The sequence below is a fragment of the Anomalospiza imberbis genome, chromosome 1 (assembly GCF_031753505.1).
Source record: "Anomalospiza imberbis isolate Cuckoo-Finch-1a 21T00152 chromosome 1, ASM3175350v1, whole genome shotgun sequence".
In the NCBI taxonomy this organism is placed as follows: domain Eukaryota; kingdom Metazoa; phylum Chordata; class Aves; order Passeriformes; family Viduidae; genus Anomalospiza; species Anomalospiza imberbis.
The window spans coordinates 136,344,413-136,362,028 of NC_089681.1; the positions used below are offsets into that span (position 1 = coordinate 136,344,413).

At 39.2% G+C, this 17,616-nt stretch overlaps 1 protein-coding gene across 4 annotated transcripts in view; it reads right to left on the reverse strand.

The window, feature by feature from the left end:
* Positions 1–7,127: 7,127 nt before the first annotated feature.
* Positions 7,128–17,616, reverse strand: part of MPP7 (MAGUK p55 scaffold protein 7) — a 145,521-nt gene continuing 135,032 nt past the window's right edge. For all 4 annotated transcript variants that reach the window (XM_068172333.1, XM_068172323.1, XM_068172306.1 and 1 more), the window contains 5 exons: positions 13,837–13,917; positions 11,926–12,019; positions 10,736–10,844; positions 9,071–9,214; positions 7,128–7,676 (listed from right to left, as the gene is read on the reverse strand). In XM_068172333.1, the coding sequence (XP_068028434.1) occupies positions 7,497–7,676; positions 9,071–9,214; positions 10,736–10,844; positions 11,926–12,019; positions 13,837–13,917 (608 nt within the window). In that variant the 3' untranslated portion in view covers positions 7,128–7,496. The remainder of the gene's footprint in view (positions 7,677–9,070; positions 9,215–10,735; positions 10,845–11,925; positions 12,020–13,836; positions 13,918–17,616) is intronic.

Genomic DNA, 17,616 nt, shown 5'->3' on the forward strand with positions numbered 1-17,616 from the left:
TAGAATTTGATACTTCAGTTCCCACAGGGTACCACCACAGAGACTATTTTCTGTAAAATGAAACCAGTGGAGTGATGTTTTACACCACAATATCACACAAAAGGCAAGACAGTTGGCCCAGTGATACTCCTACACAGACAAATTCCTGTGTCTCTGGACAGGTTCATATTTCTTTATCTGGCAAGCATAAAATCGTAGTCTGTGTACAAAGTAGCTTTTTTATTTAAGGAACAATTAAGCTAATCCCACAAGATTTCATGTTTAACTAGGTTTGCAGTGAACAAGTTTGTAGTCTGCATTCAATCAAGTTCTTCTGACTTTCAGAAAACAGGGGCAAACCAATATATATGAAATGTAAAATTCTAAGTTTCCTGAGATGTGTGAGTCCTGCTGGAGTAAAACTATACATCTATTTCCTAAAACTTTGGTATTCTATAAGCAGACTTTCTTTAGCCTGCCCTCAATCTTCCAATGATGCAATATAAATCTGCGTTTTTCATTAAAATAAACTGGTGTACGCTAAAGCACTTGATAAATACAAAACAATATGCACATGTGCACACATGCTCAGTAAAAGCTGCTGTTGGCTGGAAGGTAACATCAGCTGCACTCATGAAAAGATGCAGGCTCTTGGCCTTCAAAGTCTCACCTAAAAGTGTGGTCAGGCTCTGTGCTTTTTTCAGTGTGTTTTGAGCTGGGGTTGAATCCAGTTGTGGCCAGTGATGATCTGAATTCAGTGAAGTCAAGAGTAGACAATAATTCAGGTTCAGTTCTGGTTTTTGACAAAACAATAGTTCAAATCAATCTTTGGTTTTGGTTCTACTTCCTGCTTGACAGCTGTGTAAAGAAAAACATCTGGAATAATAACCCAGCAGGGCCTATAAGAGAGGCCGCTCTTTCATACTGTCCAGATAGCACCAAGAATAACAAAGCTTTCAAGCCAGTTTTCAACAACAATGAAAAACCACAACCAAACAAGAAAACTCCTTTTGTGCCTTACAGTCAGTAGTGGCCAGGACTGCACATGGGACTTGGAGCATTCCTGCCTCCACTGGCACCAGGCAGGGAAATGGGCCAAGACCAGCCCTGCTGTTCTGACTCTGCAGGAAGGAGGCAGAGCACAGCTCATACACACAGCTGATTCCCTCCTGCAGTCAAGCTGGCTGCACAGCTGCCAGAGTCAGGATTTTGTAAGCCCTCAGCTGTGCCTGGGCACTGCCCAGCATGGGTGAAGCCCTGCCAGGGAGCTCCAACCACCTGATCCTCCTGTGAGATTGTGAATCCTAGATCTGGCAGCCCCCTTAGACCAGCACTGCCTCAGTGCCAGCTGGTAGGAAAAGCTGTGCCCAGTGCATCTCCTTGCACCTTCCCGCTGCTCTGCCATCTCTCTCACTTCTTTTAATGAGCTCCTTTGAACATTGGGCTACTTTGTTCCATGTTCATTTGGTGCCTAACACAGGCCAGCCTGGTTTTGGGAGTAGGGCTCCAGAAGCTGCATCAAAGTACATTTAAGTGGGGGAGTATAAACCATACAGGGCATGAAAAGCTCTATGGAGTGGTCTCAACCCACGCTCACATCTGGGCAACCGCCCCACCATGAATGTCAGCCTTGATCGTGAAGCATGACTCCTCCCACTGCCTGAGGTCTAGACCAATTTTAGAGAACTGTAGTTGCTTAAAAACAAGTCAGTAATGGAAGTCTAGAAAAGGAAGAGGACACAGCAGGAAATGTCCAGAGGTCACACAGAAAACATGCAGAACTGACGCCAATGGCCATTGCCTTAAACAAGAACCCCTGAAGCCAACACTGGCTGCATAAAATTTACAATTGCTCCTGGTCTTTTTTACCACACGCTGCTCTCAAGCATCAAACAGGCCAAAGGGACCTCTCAGAGCAATTCTGTTTTCATGGGACAAAACACTGTTCAGGTGCTCTCCATCTGGAGAAAACACTAGCCCTTCACTTCTGTTTCAGGAACACACCACCCATGTGTCCATTGGGAAGGAGGTAATAAATGTCCTTGCATCAAATTTTTAATCTCTGTTTTTCAAGATCAGTTAATTATCCGTTTTCTTCTCCTTATATAACTGTATTACTACATTGAAACTGTACAAGGGTGAAGAGGAAAACAAAGAATGAAATTGCCAATGACTAAACACAGTTTGGTAATTTTGAGTTAGAGCTGTGATTGCTGTACTCTTGTTGCAAAAGTTAATGAAGTTAGAAGAATGTAAAGCAGCATTTTGGCCATCACCAGTATCTGGAGTACTCCTCCTTCTGAATACTACATTTCAGCTCCATAATTTGGACAATTTTAGCTTTGTTTACCCATGAAGATGTACTGGTGCTTATTTGTATTTACCAAGGAAGGAACAGAAACCACAGCACATTTGCAGCCAGGTCTCTGACCTCCTGTTCAGTGGTTTACGAAACCGAAGATGCATTTTCAGGGTAGTACTTGCATTTGTAACATTCTTAGTTCATCTCTGCCATACCCACAGACTCTCCCTTTAAAACACATACCCAAAGTTTTTATGAACCTGTGTATAATCCTATAGAAAGCTTGCCACATCTTTGTTAAAACACAAATCTAAATTTCATTTTAAAATTATCGGATGCCTTCTGGGTTTTTTTTTTAGCATATTCAAGTTCTGAATATTAATACAGCTACTGAAAAGAGATCTAATTACAAAAGAAATTGTGACCTAATTTTCTCTATTTCTTATCAACAAGTTTTCAGATACTGTTTGAGCCATTTGAACCCTCTTGGAAATTCTGAGCATATTTTTCTCCGGATACTGAAATGTGTAGCTGACAGCTTCTGCCACTGAGTCGTCAAAAATTGGTTTAAACAGACGTAAGTGCACAACTGAAACAGAAGCAAAACAAAGTCTCAATAATCACACGGATTTACCCTCTTTGTTCAAATGCTGGGATTTCAGCTACAGAAAATGCCATACTGTTTTACTATAGAGATGTAAAATCATTCCATAGAGTCTTCCAAATATCCAACTTGTATTTCAGACACAGATATCAAGAGGGGAAAAGTCTCCAGCTGTCTAGAACTCCAAATTCTCTCATTTGTACTGCCATTTAACATAAGACAAAATTTAAGACCAGACTTTAACTGTTTCCAAATGTTTTTCTGTGTTTTTCTGCTGAAACCTTTAACTGTTATCTAGCGCTAAAATTCTTAAACAACAAATACACCTACAGTCTCCCTTAAATTTTGTGTTCAGACATTTTTCTGTTGAATGCTTGGTATCATACATTTATCATGGTAATATATGATAAATATGTAATGACTCTGAGAGCAGAAAGATCTTGGGCAAATTTCAAATACACATGACTTTAAGCACTGATACACAGAAAGCTCTTAATCCTGTGGGGAAATGACTGTAGAGAGAGCGGTAGCAAAAATAAACTAGATCAAGTTTAATTTCAAATCTCTGAAGAAACTATTCATCCTTTGAAACACTCTCACAAAAGCGAAATATGAGCTTTAACAAAGAAAAAATTCTCCACACACAGTAGAAACCTGAACTGAAGTACATGTGGGAAATGCAGAACAGTGCACTGAAACAAAACAGAAGGTGCTTTAAAAGTCTTCTGTCTAATCCTAGTATGTGTTAGGCTACTTTTTTTTTTCCTGGAAAAGGTATAACACAATGCAAAAAGTAACTGAATTCAAGCATTACTTTCTTTGAGTCCTACAAATGAGCACAACTTCCCATGGGACTTGTGCGTGGCCTAGAAGTTTATGTGTCTGGTGAAACACTCTGAGTCAACAACCTGGATAACACTCTGAGACTTTCCAAGCCCAGACGAGCTGATATTTCAGTTTGATCCACTGATGTAAGCTTTTCCCCTAAGAAAGAAAATGGTTTATTATGGGGTGGGCTTCAGGAAATGGTAAACATCAATTCTGAAGAAGAGTTTGGCAATGAAAATGAAATATTAAGAGTTGTTATCCTTGTCTGGGTGCTTTGTTTTTCCATTTAAGATAATTGGAGCATTAAAGTTAATAGAGCCCCATGAAATAACTTACTATTTAGGCATTTTACCTTTTAAAGTAATTTTGTTCATCCTGGAGAAGAGAAGGCTCTGAGGAGACCTTATAGAACCTTCCAGTACCTAAAGGGGCTACAAGAGAGCTGGAGAGGGACTTTTTACAAGTCTTAGCAATAGAACAAGGGGGAATGGCTTTAAGCTGAAGGATGGTGGGTTTAGATTAGGTATTGGGAAGAAATTCATTACTGTGAGGGAGGCAAGACACTGAAACAGGTTGTCCAGAGACATTGTGGATGCCCCATCCCTGGCAGTGTTCAAGGCCACGTTGGATGGGGCTCAGAGTAATCTGGTCTAGTGAACGTGTTCCTGACAATGCCAGAGGTGTTGGAACAAGATGATCTTTGAGGTCCCTTCCCACACAAACCATTCTATGAGTCCATGATATGTTGTAGTGCAATTTTCAATAAATAAAAAAAACACCTTCAGTGGTATATCAATAATTTATTGTTTTGCATAAGAAGGTAAGATTAAATTTCAGGTAAGACATCAACCAAGGACCTGATGGTGAATTCAAGTATAGAGTTTGGTACAATATTAAAAAATACTACCCTTTGTTTGACTACAGCAAACAGCTAGAACACAATAAAAACATCTGGACTTGACTGTCAAAACATACATTTCTCTAAAAACCCACACAGCACAACTTGAATATGTGGAATATTGGAAACATGTTTAGTTGTCTTCGTTCCCAAATTCTTAGGAGTCAAAGGAACAATCCACCCCCTGTTCCCCTTGGTATCCCAGAACAGTTCAGCACAGCTCAGGATCCATCATGATAAGCAGGCTCCTGTCCTGTTGAAACTGTTTGACTAAGACATTTTTTCTGCCTAGACCTACTGTCATCTCTGCCCACCTCGTGGAGGGATTTGATTTTTAGCTTTTGAAGCTAAATAATGCAATAATGTTGATTTTTAAAGAGCAATTTAATAATGTAACTAAAAACATTTCTGACTCGTCAAAGACTGTGCACGTTTTACTCTGTTGGTTGGATCTATGTTTTTGAGATTCCCTTTCTTATGCTCTTATGCAGGTGTTACCATTCAGGAATTAGCTCCTGGCTCAGAGACGGGGCAGGGAGCCATGGCTCTGGGAGACTGCTGCCAGGATGTGCCGCGGATCAGAGGGTCGGTGTCTCTGGGAACGCAGCACAGCTCCAGGCTGCTCACTGCTGCCCAGGAGAGCAGAGCTGTGCACAAGATCCTCCCAGACCACACCGACCCAGGAATGGGAATTAAATTAATTTCAAAAAGACAGGAAAAACAGCCTGCGGGACAGCCAGAACTGTCCCTACCAGGGAGTTTGCAGATTATTCTAGCATCTACTTCACAAAGAGAAAAGCAGGTCCCTTTTGCAAGCGTGACTGTACCCCAGTGTTCCAAGACAGCCCAAGTTAGGAGCAATGCTAACAGTGTTTTAGTGAGGACTAAAACCCCCCCTGTTGGAAATGGCCACATTCTGAGAGATGCTAAGGGTCCTCTCCATTTCAAGAGATGGTGAAGGCACTTGGCATCTCGCAGACAAAGACAAACTGACCCGCTGAATTCCATATCCCCTGAAAAACATTTTGATTTTCAGTGATTTTAAAAAAATAGAAAATGTTTTCTCAACTCAGATAATCTCTATGCAATTAATTTAATCAACAAATTCCTATTTATGTTACAAAAAAAGTTTAAGTCCACCAGGAAAATGGTGAAATTTGACAGAAGTTACCGTAGAGCTGTTCAACCAGAGCATGTATCCATACTGGGACTCAGTACAAATGTAACTCTTGCATAAATTTTTCCAGACTCCCAGGGATTTTGCTGTTGTTTCTTGCATTTCATTTGTTTTATAAGACTCTAAGCCAAATGCAATGGCCTACACATTAAATACACATTTAGAATAAAACTGCAAAACCTCATGGCTTTATCAGCATATGAACTGAAATAAAATATTTACATGGAATGTTGAACTCCATTTACAGAGACTGTTTCAAATTACAGATTTAGTAATCTCTTTAATAAATGACCACATTGACAAGAAATTTAAAAACTTAACATCCCTTTTCAACCCTTTCATAAATATATAAAGTTACACTAAATTCTTTTTTCTTAAACAAGAGAGCTATATTCTTTTACAGATTAACATGAAATAATGGTTTCCTGTTTGAATGCCACAGATGGGATGATCTGAAGTCAGTAAGTTCCTATACACATTCTGTACTTACAAGACATATTCACAACACAACATACAGGTGTTACTTGGTCTTTACATCTGTACTCATTTCCTGCATATCAGTAGTAAATAAAGAAAAATACCAAATTATCTATATTAAAAATACATCCTCTAATATACATTTGCTTAACATTGACACATCAAATCTTAAAATGGGGTTTCCAACTGTATTGTTTCCAGTGACAAGGATGTTTTTTATAGTGAACTCTACAGCATTCATTTATTTTTGAGTGGAGACAAAATACATGTTACACTACTAAAAAGTATCACTACATACTCAGCAATAAAATGAATTAATCTCTTGCAACTGCTTCTCAGAAAGGTTTCCTCATGGTTTGAAAATTTCTGATGGGAAAATTATTCTAAAGTGTGCCAAAAATATTTAAAATCAATTTGAAGGGGGAAAAATATTCTCTACTTTGTTGCTATTCATATCACTTTGTCACTGATTTTACAGAAGTTTAATCCCGAAGCCTTTGAAGTTATATACACACAAACTCACATTTTTTTCCTATTTAAACAATTATTCCCATGACTTTTCTTTGTTGTGCCACAGAGCATGCCTGAAAGTATTTTCAATCCATGCATGCTCACAGCTGAGTGTTTCACTATTAAGCCACTGACTACAACTTTCCATGATTATGTAATTGCAAAAGAATATTTAAATCAGTCTGTACATGTAAGACAAGGTTCACATCTACAAAAGTAAAAACACATTGATACATAATTAAAACTATGGTGTAGTCCTCATAAAAATGTTGGTCACTTTTGCCTGTTTCAGCTCTCTCAAGCACTGAAAGGGCAATAACTTCCAAGTGCTGATGTGCTCTTTTATGGGAACAGTTATGCTTAAAACCACTGAAGTGCTGATCTCCAGCATCAATTTGTATCTTCTGCAAACTGTGTGTTAAAAACACTCACCTTGGAAACACACAGATGATAATAAAGAGGTGTTTGGCAGTTTTGCTACACTAGTATTAGCTCACTTTATGGAGCACAGAAAATCTCTGGTTTAATCTGACTGTTCTGCCCCAAACCGTGGGCAGCAGAATTGAAGACACAGGAAAGCAAGACCAGTTCCAAGTGCATGAAGAGTATACCCGCTGTTCATTAGAGTTAAAATCCCTCCTCCCAAGAAAGTGGCCATCGAGTAAAAGCCTAACCATGCCCAAGGTTTAGATGCTGATACAACAGCAGAGGTTTTGTCACCCTATGAGTGAAGCCAGCTGACAGGAACCCAGAAGGTCTCGGTCTCCAACCTGTCAAAAGTTGTTTTAAGCTCACTGTAAGCTGTAGCGAGGTCATCATTGACGATCACCTTGTCAAAAAGGTGGCCATACTGGCTCTCCATCACATGGGCAGATTTAATCATTTCGTGAAAATCTTCTTCCTAGTAAGAGCAGTGCAATAAAGATCAGTGCACAGCCAGTCCACAGCAACCCTGCATAAACTCTTTCTGTATTAAACATGGTCTAATTGCTTATTTCTTATCTCATCAGGAGATGGAAACTGTACCTCTAATTTAAAAAAAAAGTAGAGATTACCATTACAAGTGATCTCAGAGAGTATTCTGATGAGTTGACTCAGCTCAACAGGCAATTCTTTCATCTCTCCCTTTGTAGAGACACAATTAGTCACTGCACGGTAATTACGGAGACATTTTCTTTTAGCAGCACCAGTGGAAAATGTTTCGAGCTGTTTACTTTGATGATACATTTAAAGTTTCATTATGTTAATCTCAGCTTGCTATTAGCACTTACAGCGTAGCCCTTTTAAGAGCTTGGTAGGAGTAATCATTTTATGCCTTGTTCAATCTGGCTTAGTGGATTTCATGTCTGGGGAGGGAACAAATCTTAGTAATTTGTTTAAATGACTTTGAGAGATGAAACCTGTCCTAACTAAGCAATGGCCTGAAGGTTGCTCTTAAGAACAAATTCCTCTTTCTTTTTATACACCACAAACCAACATTTCTTTACAGAACGTAATTCCCAAACTATTCCAAAAGCACATTCTACACAGATACAGTCTGTGACTGTATCTGTAATTCACTTTGAAATAAAACCTAAAAAATCTTAAATAACACCTGAATGAGGAAAAATGATACACACTGTAAATACAAATAAACAGTCTAATGATGATAAACTTTGCTGTAGATTCAATTAAAATATTATTTCATTATATCACAAGGAAACAAATATGTTAATATTGGGTAATCTAAATTTTTTTTCTGACCAGTGACAAAAACCAGCATTTGTTCCTTGCTTAGATATCTCTTCTTCTTTCTTACAATGTTCCATATTCCTATAACATTTAAAAACCCTCTATTTCGCTTATCCACAAATATGGGCTTCTTATTAAAGTAGCATTTACTTTTTCAATTGGTTCTTTATAATTTGCATTTTCCTCTAAATTTAGACCCCTTAATGCAGTTGATAAAACAAATACATTCTTATATTTTAACAGAAACATCTAAGCCCAGGTGCAATTTTTTTGAAGGAAATACACAGCATTATCTCTTCTAAAGATATGCTTGCACTGTGGGGGTTCTTTAATGACATAAAATCAGAGGAGCATGGAAACTCTGAATACCCATGAGCATATCAAACAATGAAAACACCACAGCAAATGTGTAATGTGAGAGAAGTTGTGAAACAGCAAGAGTCTCGTGTAAGCCCTTACAAGTGCTGCCAATAAGAACCAGAGATCACCTTTATTTTCAAGGTAAACCGCTACAAGAAAACTCCTGACAGGTTCTCCTGATTTACCATGTCTAATTATACTTACCGTAAAGGGTTTTGCAGTTCCCTTATCATCTTTACTTGAAATAATCTTGGCATTTTTTCTGGTTTCTCTCAAACGGTCAAGTGATGGAGGTTTTATAAATATAACAAATGGTTTAAACTCATATGTCCGCAAGTGTTTCACTGTCTGGGAAGAAGAAATATTTTAATTAATTGATTGATTAATTTTATTAATTTAATCAACTTTAATATTTTTATTAATTGATAAACATTTTAATTAATTAATTAGCTTATTTTGCACAATGGAATTTACTGTAATAAAAGAAACTCCCCACTGACTATAATAAACCCATAAAGCATTTCTAGGCAGGTATTTTTCATTTACTGCCATCCTGCTCTGCTGACCAGCATTAATTCATCTAGGGAGAATTTTCAGAATGGTAAGAAAACTCTTTCTCCAAGGGTGATCGCTGGTCTTGATTTCCACATGACTGCTGGTAAGCCCCATGATGTCTGGCAAAGTTTGAGTTGTGCACACCAGTGCCACTGGCAGTGAGAGGAAGGAGGGGAACAGCAGGTATTCAGGGGAGGAGGAAAAGTTCAACCCATTTTAGCAAGAATAACCCTCTGTGTACCCATGAACATTAGCAGAAAGAGGTGTCTGTGACACTTGCTCACAAAAGGTCAATGATTTTTCTCTTTAGTACTGTGTGCCCACCACACAACTCCCTGCTGTTCATTCTTCTTGAGTGAGCTATGTATGGTGTTAGAGGCAGCTCTATGATTCAGCTGCAGCACAGGGTGGATGGTCAGAACCTTTCTATCCTCTCCACCCTGCCACAGTCCACAGGAAAATCCCATGCTGGAGAGTGGGATCCCGCAATGGTTCACAAGCTTGGGTCCCCAAGAGAATTTAGTGCTTTGCAGGAACACAGGGCTGTGTGGGACAGGCAATGGACTCGTCAGCTCCCCTCCTCCCCTGGCACAGGCTATGGCTTCCCTGGCTACTCCTCTGCCAGGGCAGCCCCTGCCCTGCTCCCAGGGAACAGCCTCGCATCCGAAACTGCCCCAGGAGCTGCACGCAAGCTGTCAGGGTGCAGAAGCCATACACTGGCCACCCTTGGAGAAGAGATGCTTTGGCTGGGTTTAAACAAACTAGTCCAGATCCTAGAAGCACTGTGGTTATTAGGAGCAAAAAAATTCCCAGTGGAGCTGTTCAGCGGGGTTGAAAGACAGGGTCAGTACAAGAAAAAATAGTTTAGAGAGGAATACTCTTAACAATTATCCAGCCAACATCACATTTAGTGCATTCCTTGACTCATGTCCATCCTGCATGGAAACCCTTGGCATGTACAGCCTAGTGAAACATGTGAGAGAGAGCTGCTGGACTCAGTGATAACTCAAAACTATTCTGAAATTAAAGTTTCAGAGACAATTTCTTGCCCAAACTAACAGAAAGATAAATGGAAATATAGAAGCATTCTATAATTAAATCTTTAGTATTATGCTGCAGGCTTCCAATTCCTTTATTTACTGGCTGTATATTTGTCTCTTTTCAGAAAGCCTTGCTGAGATAAAGGTAGCAAAAAAAACCCACTCAACAGTCACCCAGTGTGGGATAAAGTACACCTTTTGAGAAATATTTTTAACCGGAATTCCAATATGCAATACGGGGAAGTACAAGAGTTCAGAAGACATGCTTACTTACATGAGGCTGCACATCCAACAAACAAACTTTGTTTTTAGCTAGAACTGATCGAACAGAGTCTAAACTTGTACCATAGTAGTTGTTCTTGTACTCGCCATACTCGATAAACCTGTGGCAGAAGGCAAAAACAACTGGAATAATTTCCATTTTCTCCAGAAAAAAAGCTTACCAGTTTGCTTTATAAGATTTAATTCAGAAGCAAAAATATTTTACTTTACATGAGAGTTCTACTGTGTTTTATAAAGGAAATGCTGTCAAGTACTTCAGCATGTCAATTTTAAGAAATCTTCTACTTTACTGCTTTCAAATCAGTAACACCTGCTTGTATTACAGTTAAAGAGAAAAAAGCACTGTAGTCCAACAGCCCACTAATGTTTTCCATCACCTCTTTTTCTGAACTAATGCAATGCAATAAAACAGTGGATAAGCTAAACAATAGAAACTACTGAAATTTCATTGCACACTACAGAATATCCAAATTCTCTGTCTCAGAAGAGGAGGAGTGATGACGGTGCTGGTGGAACCAAGACGGCTGGTTATTTGCTATAAAAGTACAAGCACTATTTGCCAGAAAAGCAAAGCAAAGTTTGAAGTTTCAATAAAACCCACAGCTTTGTGTCTAATACACTTTTGCCCTCTGAAACTGGGGCAGAATTTCAAGCTACAGAATTTTACAGGCTGCTGGAGAGCACGATGCTACCATTGTCTCTTCATTTTAGTTTACTTTCTGGAGGGTGTACAGGCAGGGGCTTCACTGTAGATCTCTAAATTCAAAAGCAGAGCAAGTGCCTGGCCTGAAAGAGAGCACAACTATGCAAACATTGACTCAAGCACGTCTGCAGCACTTCCACACCCCTCTTCCCTAGAGCTGCAGTGCTTTACTGCTATTACAGAAGATGCTCTATTAAAAGAATGCCCCCATCCCAAGCACCTTTAATTTCAGTGTCTCCTTGAGGAGCTGTGGTACTGAAACTACTCGTAAGCTTAGAAACTGTTGTGTTTGCACATACTGCTTTTTTTACTCTGTATTTTTCCCCAGCTGCTTATGTAACAACATGTAATTTTAACACATTTTCAAATCACTGCAACTTATATCCACTTTGACTTATTATCTAAAATAACAACCAGCCCCATTTTATAATAAACCATTGTTTTAACTGCAGTTCTAGTTAAAAATCTCTTCAACATACTTGTTATTCTGTACGTCTGTCTCAAACAAGTGCTTGGAAATGAAAATGTATTCGACACCATCACTTTCTTGGCTTCTCCTTGGACGGGTAGTGTCTGCAGTTTCATCATATTAAAAAAAAAAAAAAAAAAAGGAAAATATGCACAAAACAATATAATGCAAACCAGTTCAGAATAAGCTAAAAAGCACAAACTCTTTGTGCAATACTAAGCACAGCACTTCCCTCACTTCTGAAGCACATAAGGCTGCTCTGGAACTGGTAGGCAGCACACAAGCTTATGACAGGATTGAGTTTTAAATGCATGCAGGAAAATCAGGAAAAAACCTATTGGACAAGTATCAGATTATCATTTTTTTATTAACTAGTGGAAAAATCCAATAAAATGAGGACAGCTGAATAGTAAAATGAACAGCAGTCCATAACAATTACCCCAGCCTTGCCTCTTGTTAAACTTATTAGCATATGAGACCATAAAGAGAAACAAAGCACACCATCCTGATTTATAAAATGTTATGTTCATTAACAACTCTTGTAGTTATGGTATGTGAAGCATGGTAATAAAAAAATACAGTGTGAACTTTATGTTTTAGTGCTTTTCTTTATCCTGTGATCAAAATAGAATTCCATTTTCTTTCAGTAGCCTTGTATTATTCACACTTCTTACTTTCCCCCAAGTAGGTATAAGGGTTTTGCCTATAATATTTGTGGGGTTGTCACTTATGATTAATGAACCCATTAAAACATCCTATTTTGAACAAGTTGAATACTACAGCATTGTGCATTCTTCATCACATATAGTCATACAAAACCTGCTTGCAGCAACACAGTCTTAAATACCATTTGATATATCACTCCTCTTCTTAGGCTGACACAATGAGGAACATTTCCAAGACAGGAACACCATTCTCTCTCCATGTCCTGACTTACTGAATTTCAGGGAGAGGGATTCCTTTACATGTTTGTTTTAGCTTATAACCACAAATTTGGAAGAGAAAAGAGAGAAGGCAGCTTGATGAATACTGTCAACTTTTAGAGAAATATTTTTTGGCAAATGATTGCATATACTTTAATGTCTTCAATATTTTGGGAACATCTAGCTTTTTTGTTATTGTCGCTTTCAATACCCAGCTGAAGCAAATATATGCAAAAGAAATTACTTGCCAAACTAAATGCATTAATTTTTTTACTTAGCAAATTCATTCATACATATACATTTCACAGAATATCTGCAAAAAACCCTGCGACAGAATCTCCCAAATTCAGAATGTTGGAGCCATATTTTTGAAGGATCCCTATAGAAGGTACAAGTAGAAAGCAAACCAAGAAATCAAAGTCTAAAAGTGTTGAGTTCTCCATATTAAAGAAAACACAGTAAAGTACTGTAGAAGTTAATAAAACACAATGTTACTCAATTTTATAAAAATCACACTACTTGGTCAGAGACAGGAAGGAGGAAAAAACATCCCCAAATTAAGTCTTCTAAAGCTAATAAAAGGGATTTAATTAATTTGGTCACTGGATTAAACTGCTTATAATCAATTTTCATTTTTCAGCCTAACAGATAAAGGCCAGTTTGCTGAATGCAAGCATTGGTAACAGAGTACATTTCACTGCTTTACAGCCAAATCCAGGGTGTTCAGCTGAGTTTCATTTACTAAACCTCACTGACATCAATCATGCTAAACTTGTACTGAAAGTGTACTGCAATGCCTCTGAGCCAAAAAGCTCTATCAGTTTAATCAATGCTATTTAATACAGAACTGCAGCAGCACTTTTATAAATAAGAATAGCAATTTGGATGTCAAGCATGCATTTAGAGACCCAAATTTCTAAGTACCTTAAAGGTAATAAAAAAATAAAGGCCAATAATGCAAGTATATAATAAGAGAACAGGAGTGCATTTTTACTTACGTGGCACTGTTACCCCGTAGTGCTGGGTATCACTGATTAGCAATTTCCGTTTAAGTTCATTCAGTCCAACCCCTACAGGACCTGAAAGAAAAAAATTGTCCTGTTTCCCAACAGCCAGCTGTCTCTTGTATTCAGGTGCAAGTATGCTCCAAGATAAGACCACATAGCCTACAGCTGTGACATTACTGCCTTTTAGTGATTTGGAAACGCCCATGGCTCCAACCTCTCCTAGTATATACAGAGCTGACAAATTTCAGGGGATGCAGTAGGCAGTTACTCTGTTCTGACTTTATTACTGAGGAACTATCAGTGAAAAAAGGTTGCCAGCAAAGCTGACTTTCTTTTCTGCAGCAACTACCCTCAGCCTGCACCCACCTCCATCTCAGCCCTACTACAAACCCCTGCCAACCTGCAGCTTTCCAGAATAAAAACTGGTTTGGCTGTTTATTTTGCCAGAATGCCTCCAACTTGCAGATTAGAGGACCCCAGCTGGCATGTGCAAAGTGCCCCCAAAGCCTCTGCACTGTGTGTCAGCACGGCCTCACTCCCTCCTGCTGCTGCATCCCTTGCCTGCACCAGATGCCCCTGGGGACAATTGCTTCCACCTTCCCATGCCCTGGGAGCTCTGCTCCTTCCAGCCCCTGCCGCAGGCAGGAACACTGCCCAGCTCCTGGCTGCCTGTAGCTGTCACCATCCACCTTTCGACTGCGTGAGGGTGGCACTGCATGGAGAAAGGAAGGAAGAGCAGTACTTGCCAGGTCACAACCCATTTGGGATGTGTGGGTTTCTTTCTTTGTTGCTGATTTTCTTTTAAACTGTGCTTGTCTCCTGCCTGCTGTCTGAATGGGTCCAAAGCAAATGTTTCCTTCTTCATGCGACTGCCAAAGAGAGACCACTCTTGGAAGGAGGATGGCAGGAAGAAACAAAGACTGCATGGAATTTTTTTGACCCGTCTCCTCCGCCTCCACTTGAGTGGTGCTGTACTAGAAGCAACAGAGCAAGATATTCCTCTTGGCTTTTGAGTTGTCCCTAATTCTTAGCTGTTTGCCAGTGTGCCTTAGGTCTCTGTGAGGGCACTCTGTCCTGTGAGGTCTCAAAGGCTCCACAGGCACTTGCTGCCTGTCCCCAGGAGCCCTTCATGCAGGGCTCCAGCCTGCCTGCCCACTTTGGTAACAGGGCCATGGTGCTGTGTGCGAAGGGAGCTCAGCTCTGCATGTTCTTACATTTCTGACAGTGGAGAGCCTTCATTTCTACAAAGCCAGGTCAACAGCAGAAGGCAAAGGAGAATGAGTCGTTGGAACCTTATCCTAAATAATGCAAGGATAATACCAGTGGTTTTAAGGAAAATTCTTGCACATTTAGTAAAAGGGACACATGCATATATGGAGTGCTTCTTAACAAAGACATTTTAAACACTGCAAATACAAAACCTAATAAACATTTCAATGAAATAATGTTGTAACCACTACTTACTAATCAGAGTCCAAAAACAGACTGATGCTTCAGTACCTTCAGGTGCCTATGCAAAAATGACCATACACCCTGTCTGGAGTTGAAACACATGAAGATGAAAAGCTAGTGCTTGCTACTTTGCTGCTACCCCCAGACTATGGTTCTGCTGTAAAATCTTAAGAGTTTCTACATTTAAAGTTTCTATGTGTTCACATCAGTTAAACACACAACTGCATTTCACATTCCATCTCTGACCTTCCTGTAAATTAATCTATCAGTATGTATAAATGTTTATTTAATATGGTGTACAGCAGCCTCTACTGGTGCATGTCTGCAGAGGACAACAATGTGCTATGTAGATAATGGCATCACTTTTGTTATAATTTAATATTTTTTTTCCTTTTTATAACAGTTTAGCTCTTTAAGGCAAATATGGACTTTTATAGGAAAAGTAATTACAACTCTTAATATATCCTAGCAAAGTAAACCAAATCAAATGGAATTAAGTTTTTAAAAATCACTCTATTACTTTTAAGCAAGAAATCTTTCCCATCAAATTCACACAAATATTATTTCCTTAGTCTACATGCTGTCAAATCAACAGAATGCTTTTAGCTCTATTTAAATATATAAAGAGTCCAGGCTTCACTTCCTGCGACACATGCTTTGGAAAATTAGCTTAACTGTGTTTCCAGACCACAACTTCATTACTACTGTCTCCCCTTCCAGATTAACATTTTAAAATCATCTTTAAATTGAACTACTGAAATGTGTAGAGTCTTCTTTTTCAGTGCTGTCGTCACAGAGTTCTTTTAACTGTAGCATATAGACACTGAAGGATGATTCCAGCTCAGCAAAGCCATCCATTATGTGGATTTTTATACTACCTCTCCCAAGTTAATATACAATTCCTTTCTAAATATTCTTTTCGTTTTCATGCAGCAGAGAAAGATGCCAGTTTCTAATAGTTATGCATCTGAACATAATTTGAACTCAAAAAGAGAATAAAGTGTCAGGATTTAAAAGGATAATCCTGATTCCTATAGTCAAATATAAGGCATGCAGGATCCATGTCTGTAGTGTAGTTTTGGTTTACTATAAATCACCCCAGGCAGCAATATTTACAGTTATGCTGACAGATTTAGAGAAACTTTGCTTACTTTTTTAAAGGAACATTTATGCTGCTTGCTGTTGCATGTTAAGTCATGTTAATGGTCAAATCCTGCACAAGTGGACTGCAGTGCCTACCTCAATTTATTGAGAGACATCTGCAGACTTAAACTACCAATCATTAAAACTTGCACTAAATTTTGTACCTCTCAGACACGTCTGAAGAAAACTGAAAAAACTGAAAGTTTAGGTCTTGGGAGGTTTAAGTCAACCAGCCATTCTTCACTTACAGAGAGATAATGAGCTCCTAGTAGTCTTTTGCAAAGAAAAGAAAAGGAAAGTGGTCTTTCAGAAAAGATTTTGTGAGTTAGATGACAATATCCCTGCTGGAATTACAAGAACCCAGTAGGAGACATGCCGTGAGAGAGCCTCTGTGGCTCAGTTCCTAGTACAGTATAATGCAATGGCTGCACATGCATGTCTGACTGCAGCTCAGTGTGGCAGGAAAGGAGAACCTCATTTTTTGTGTTTCTGTACATTTTAATGAGCAGTGGGAGTGTGCTTTGAGATGTGCTGTTCACTGAAGTAGGATCAGTGAGTTCATACTGGTGTTCTCATGGGCAATGCCAGGCACTAAGTTACATCCTATGTATTTGTTCCTGAACCTTGCTGACCTTCCCATGACTTCAGTCAGGAAGTTTTAATGCACATAGCAATTACAGGTCTCTTTCTTCATTGTCCTGTTAGTTGACTGGAAGTAGCATGGCCATGGTAGGCCATTTCCTTCACTACTGCTGTAGACCAATTAAGATGCTGCAAGCCACTGAACATGTTGAAGCTAAGTCAGGAGAGGTGGAGAGTTAAAAGGCCCTTTCATTTCATCCTCCTTTGCTCTGAAATAAATCTGACCTCATCATAACTCCTTCATGATAAAACCAGAGGTGATGTATTAAAAAAAAATACAACAAATGGAGCGCTTTTCCAGTTCCAGATTTTCTTTGCAGTAGTGACCAGAAGCACATCTTTTTGGGAAGTACTGACAGTCTCATTCAGAGACAGAGGCTTTTCTGATCATGTCAGACACCAGTAACAACTTCTCCTTCATGGTTATACACCTCTGGTCCTTGCTTCCACCACTGCCCACTTTGGACAGAGGCATAACCATGGGTGACCACAGAACCTGAAAGGCTCTGCACACCTCCAGTGATCACACTGAAT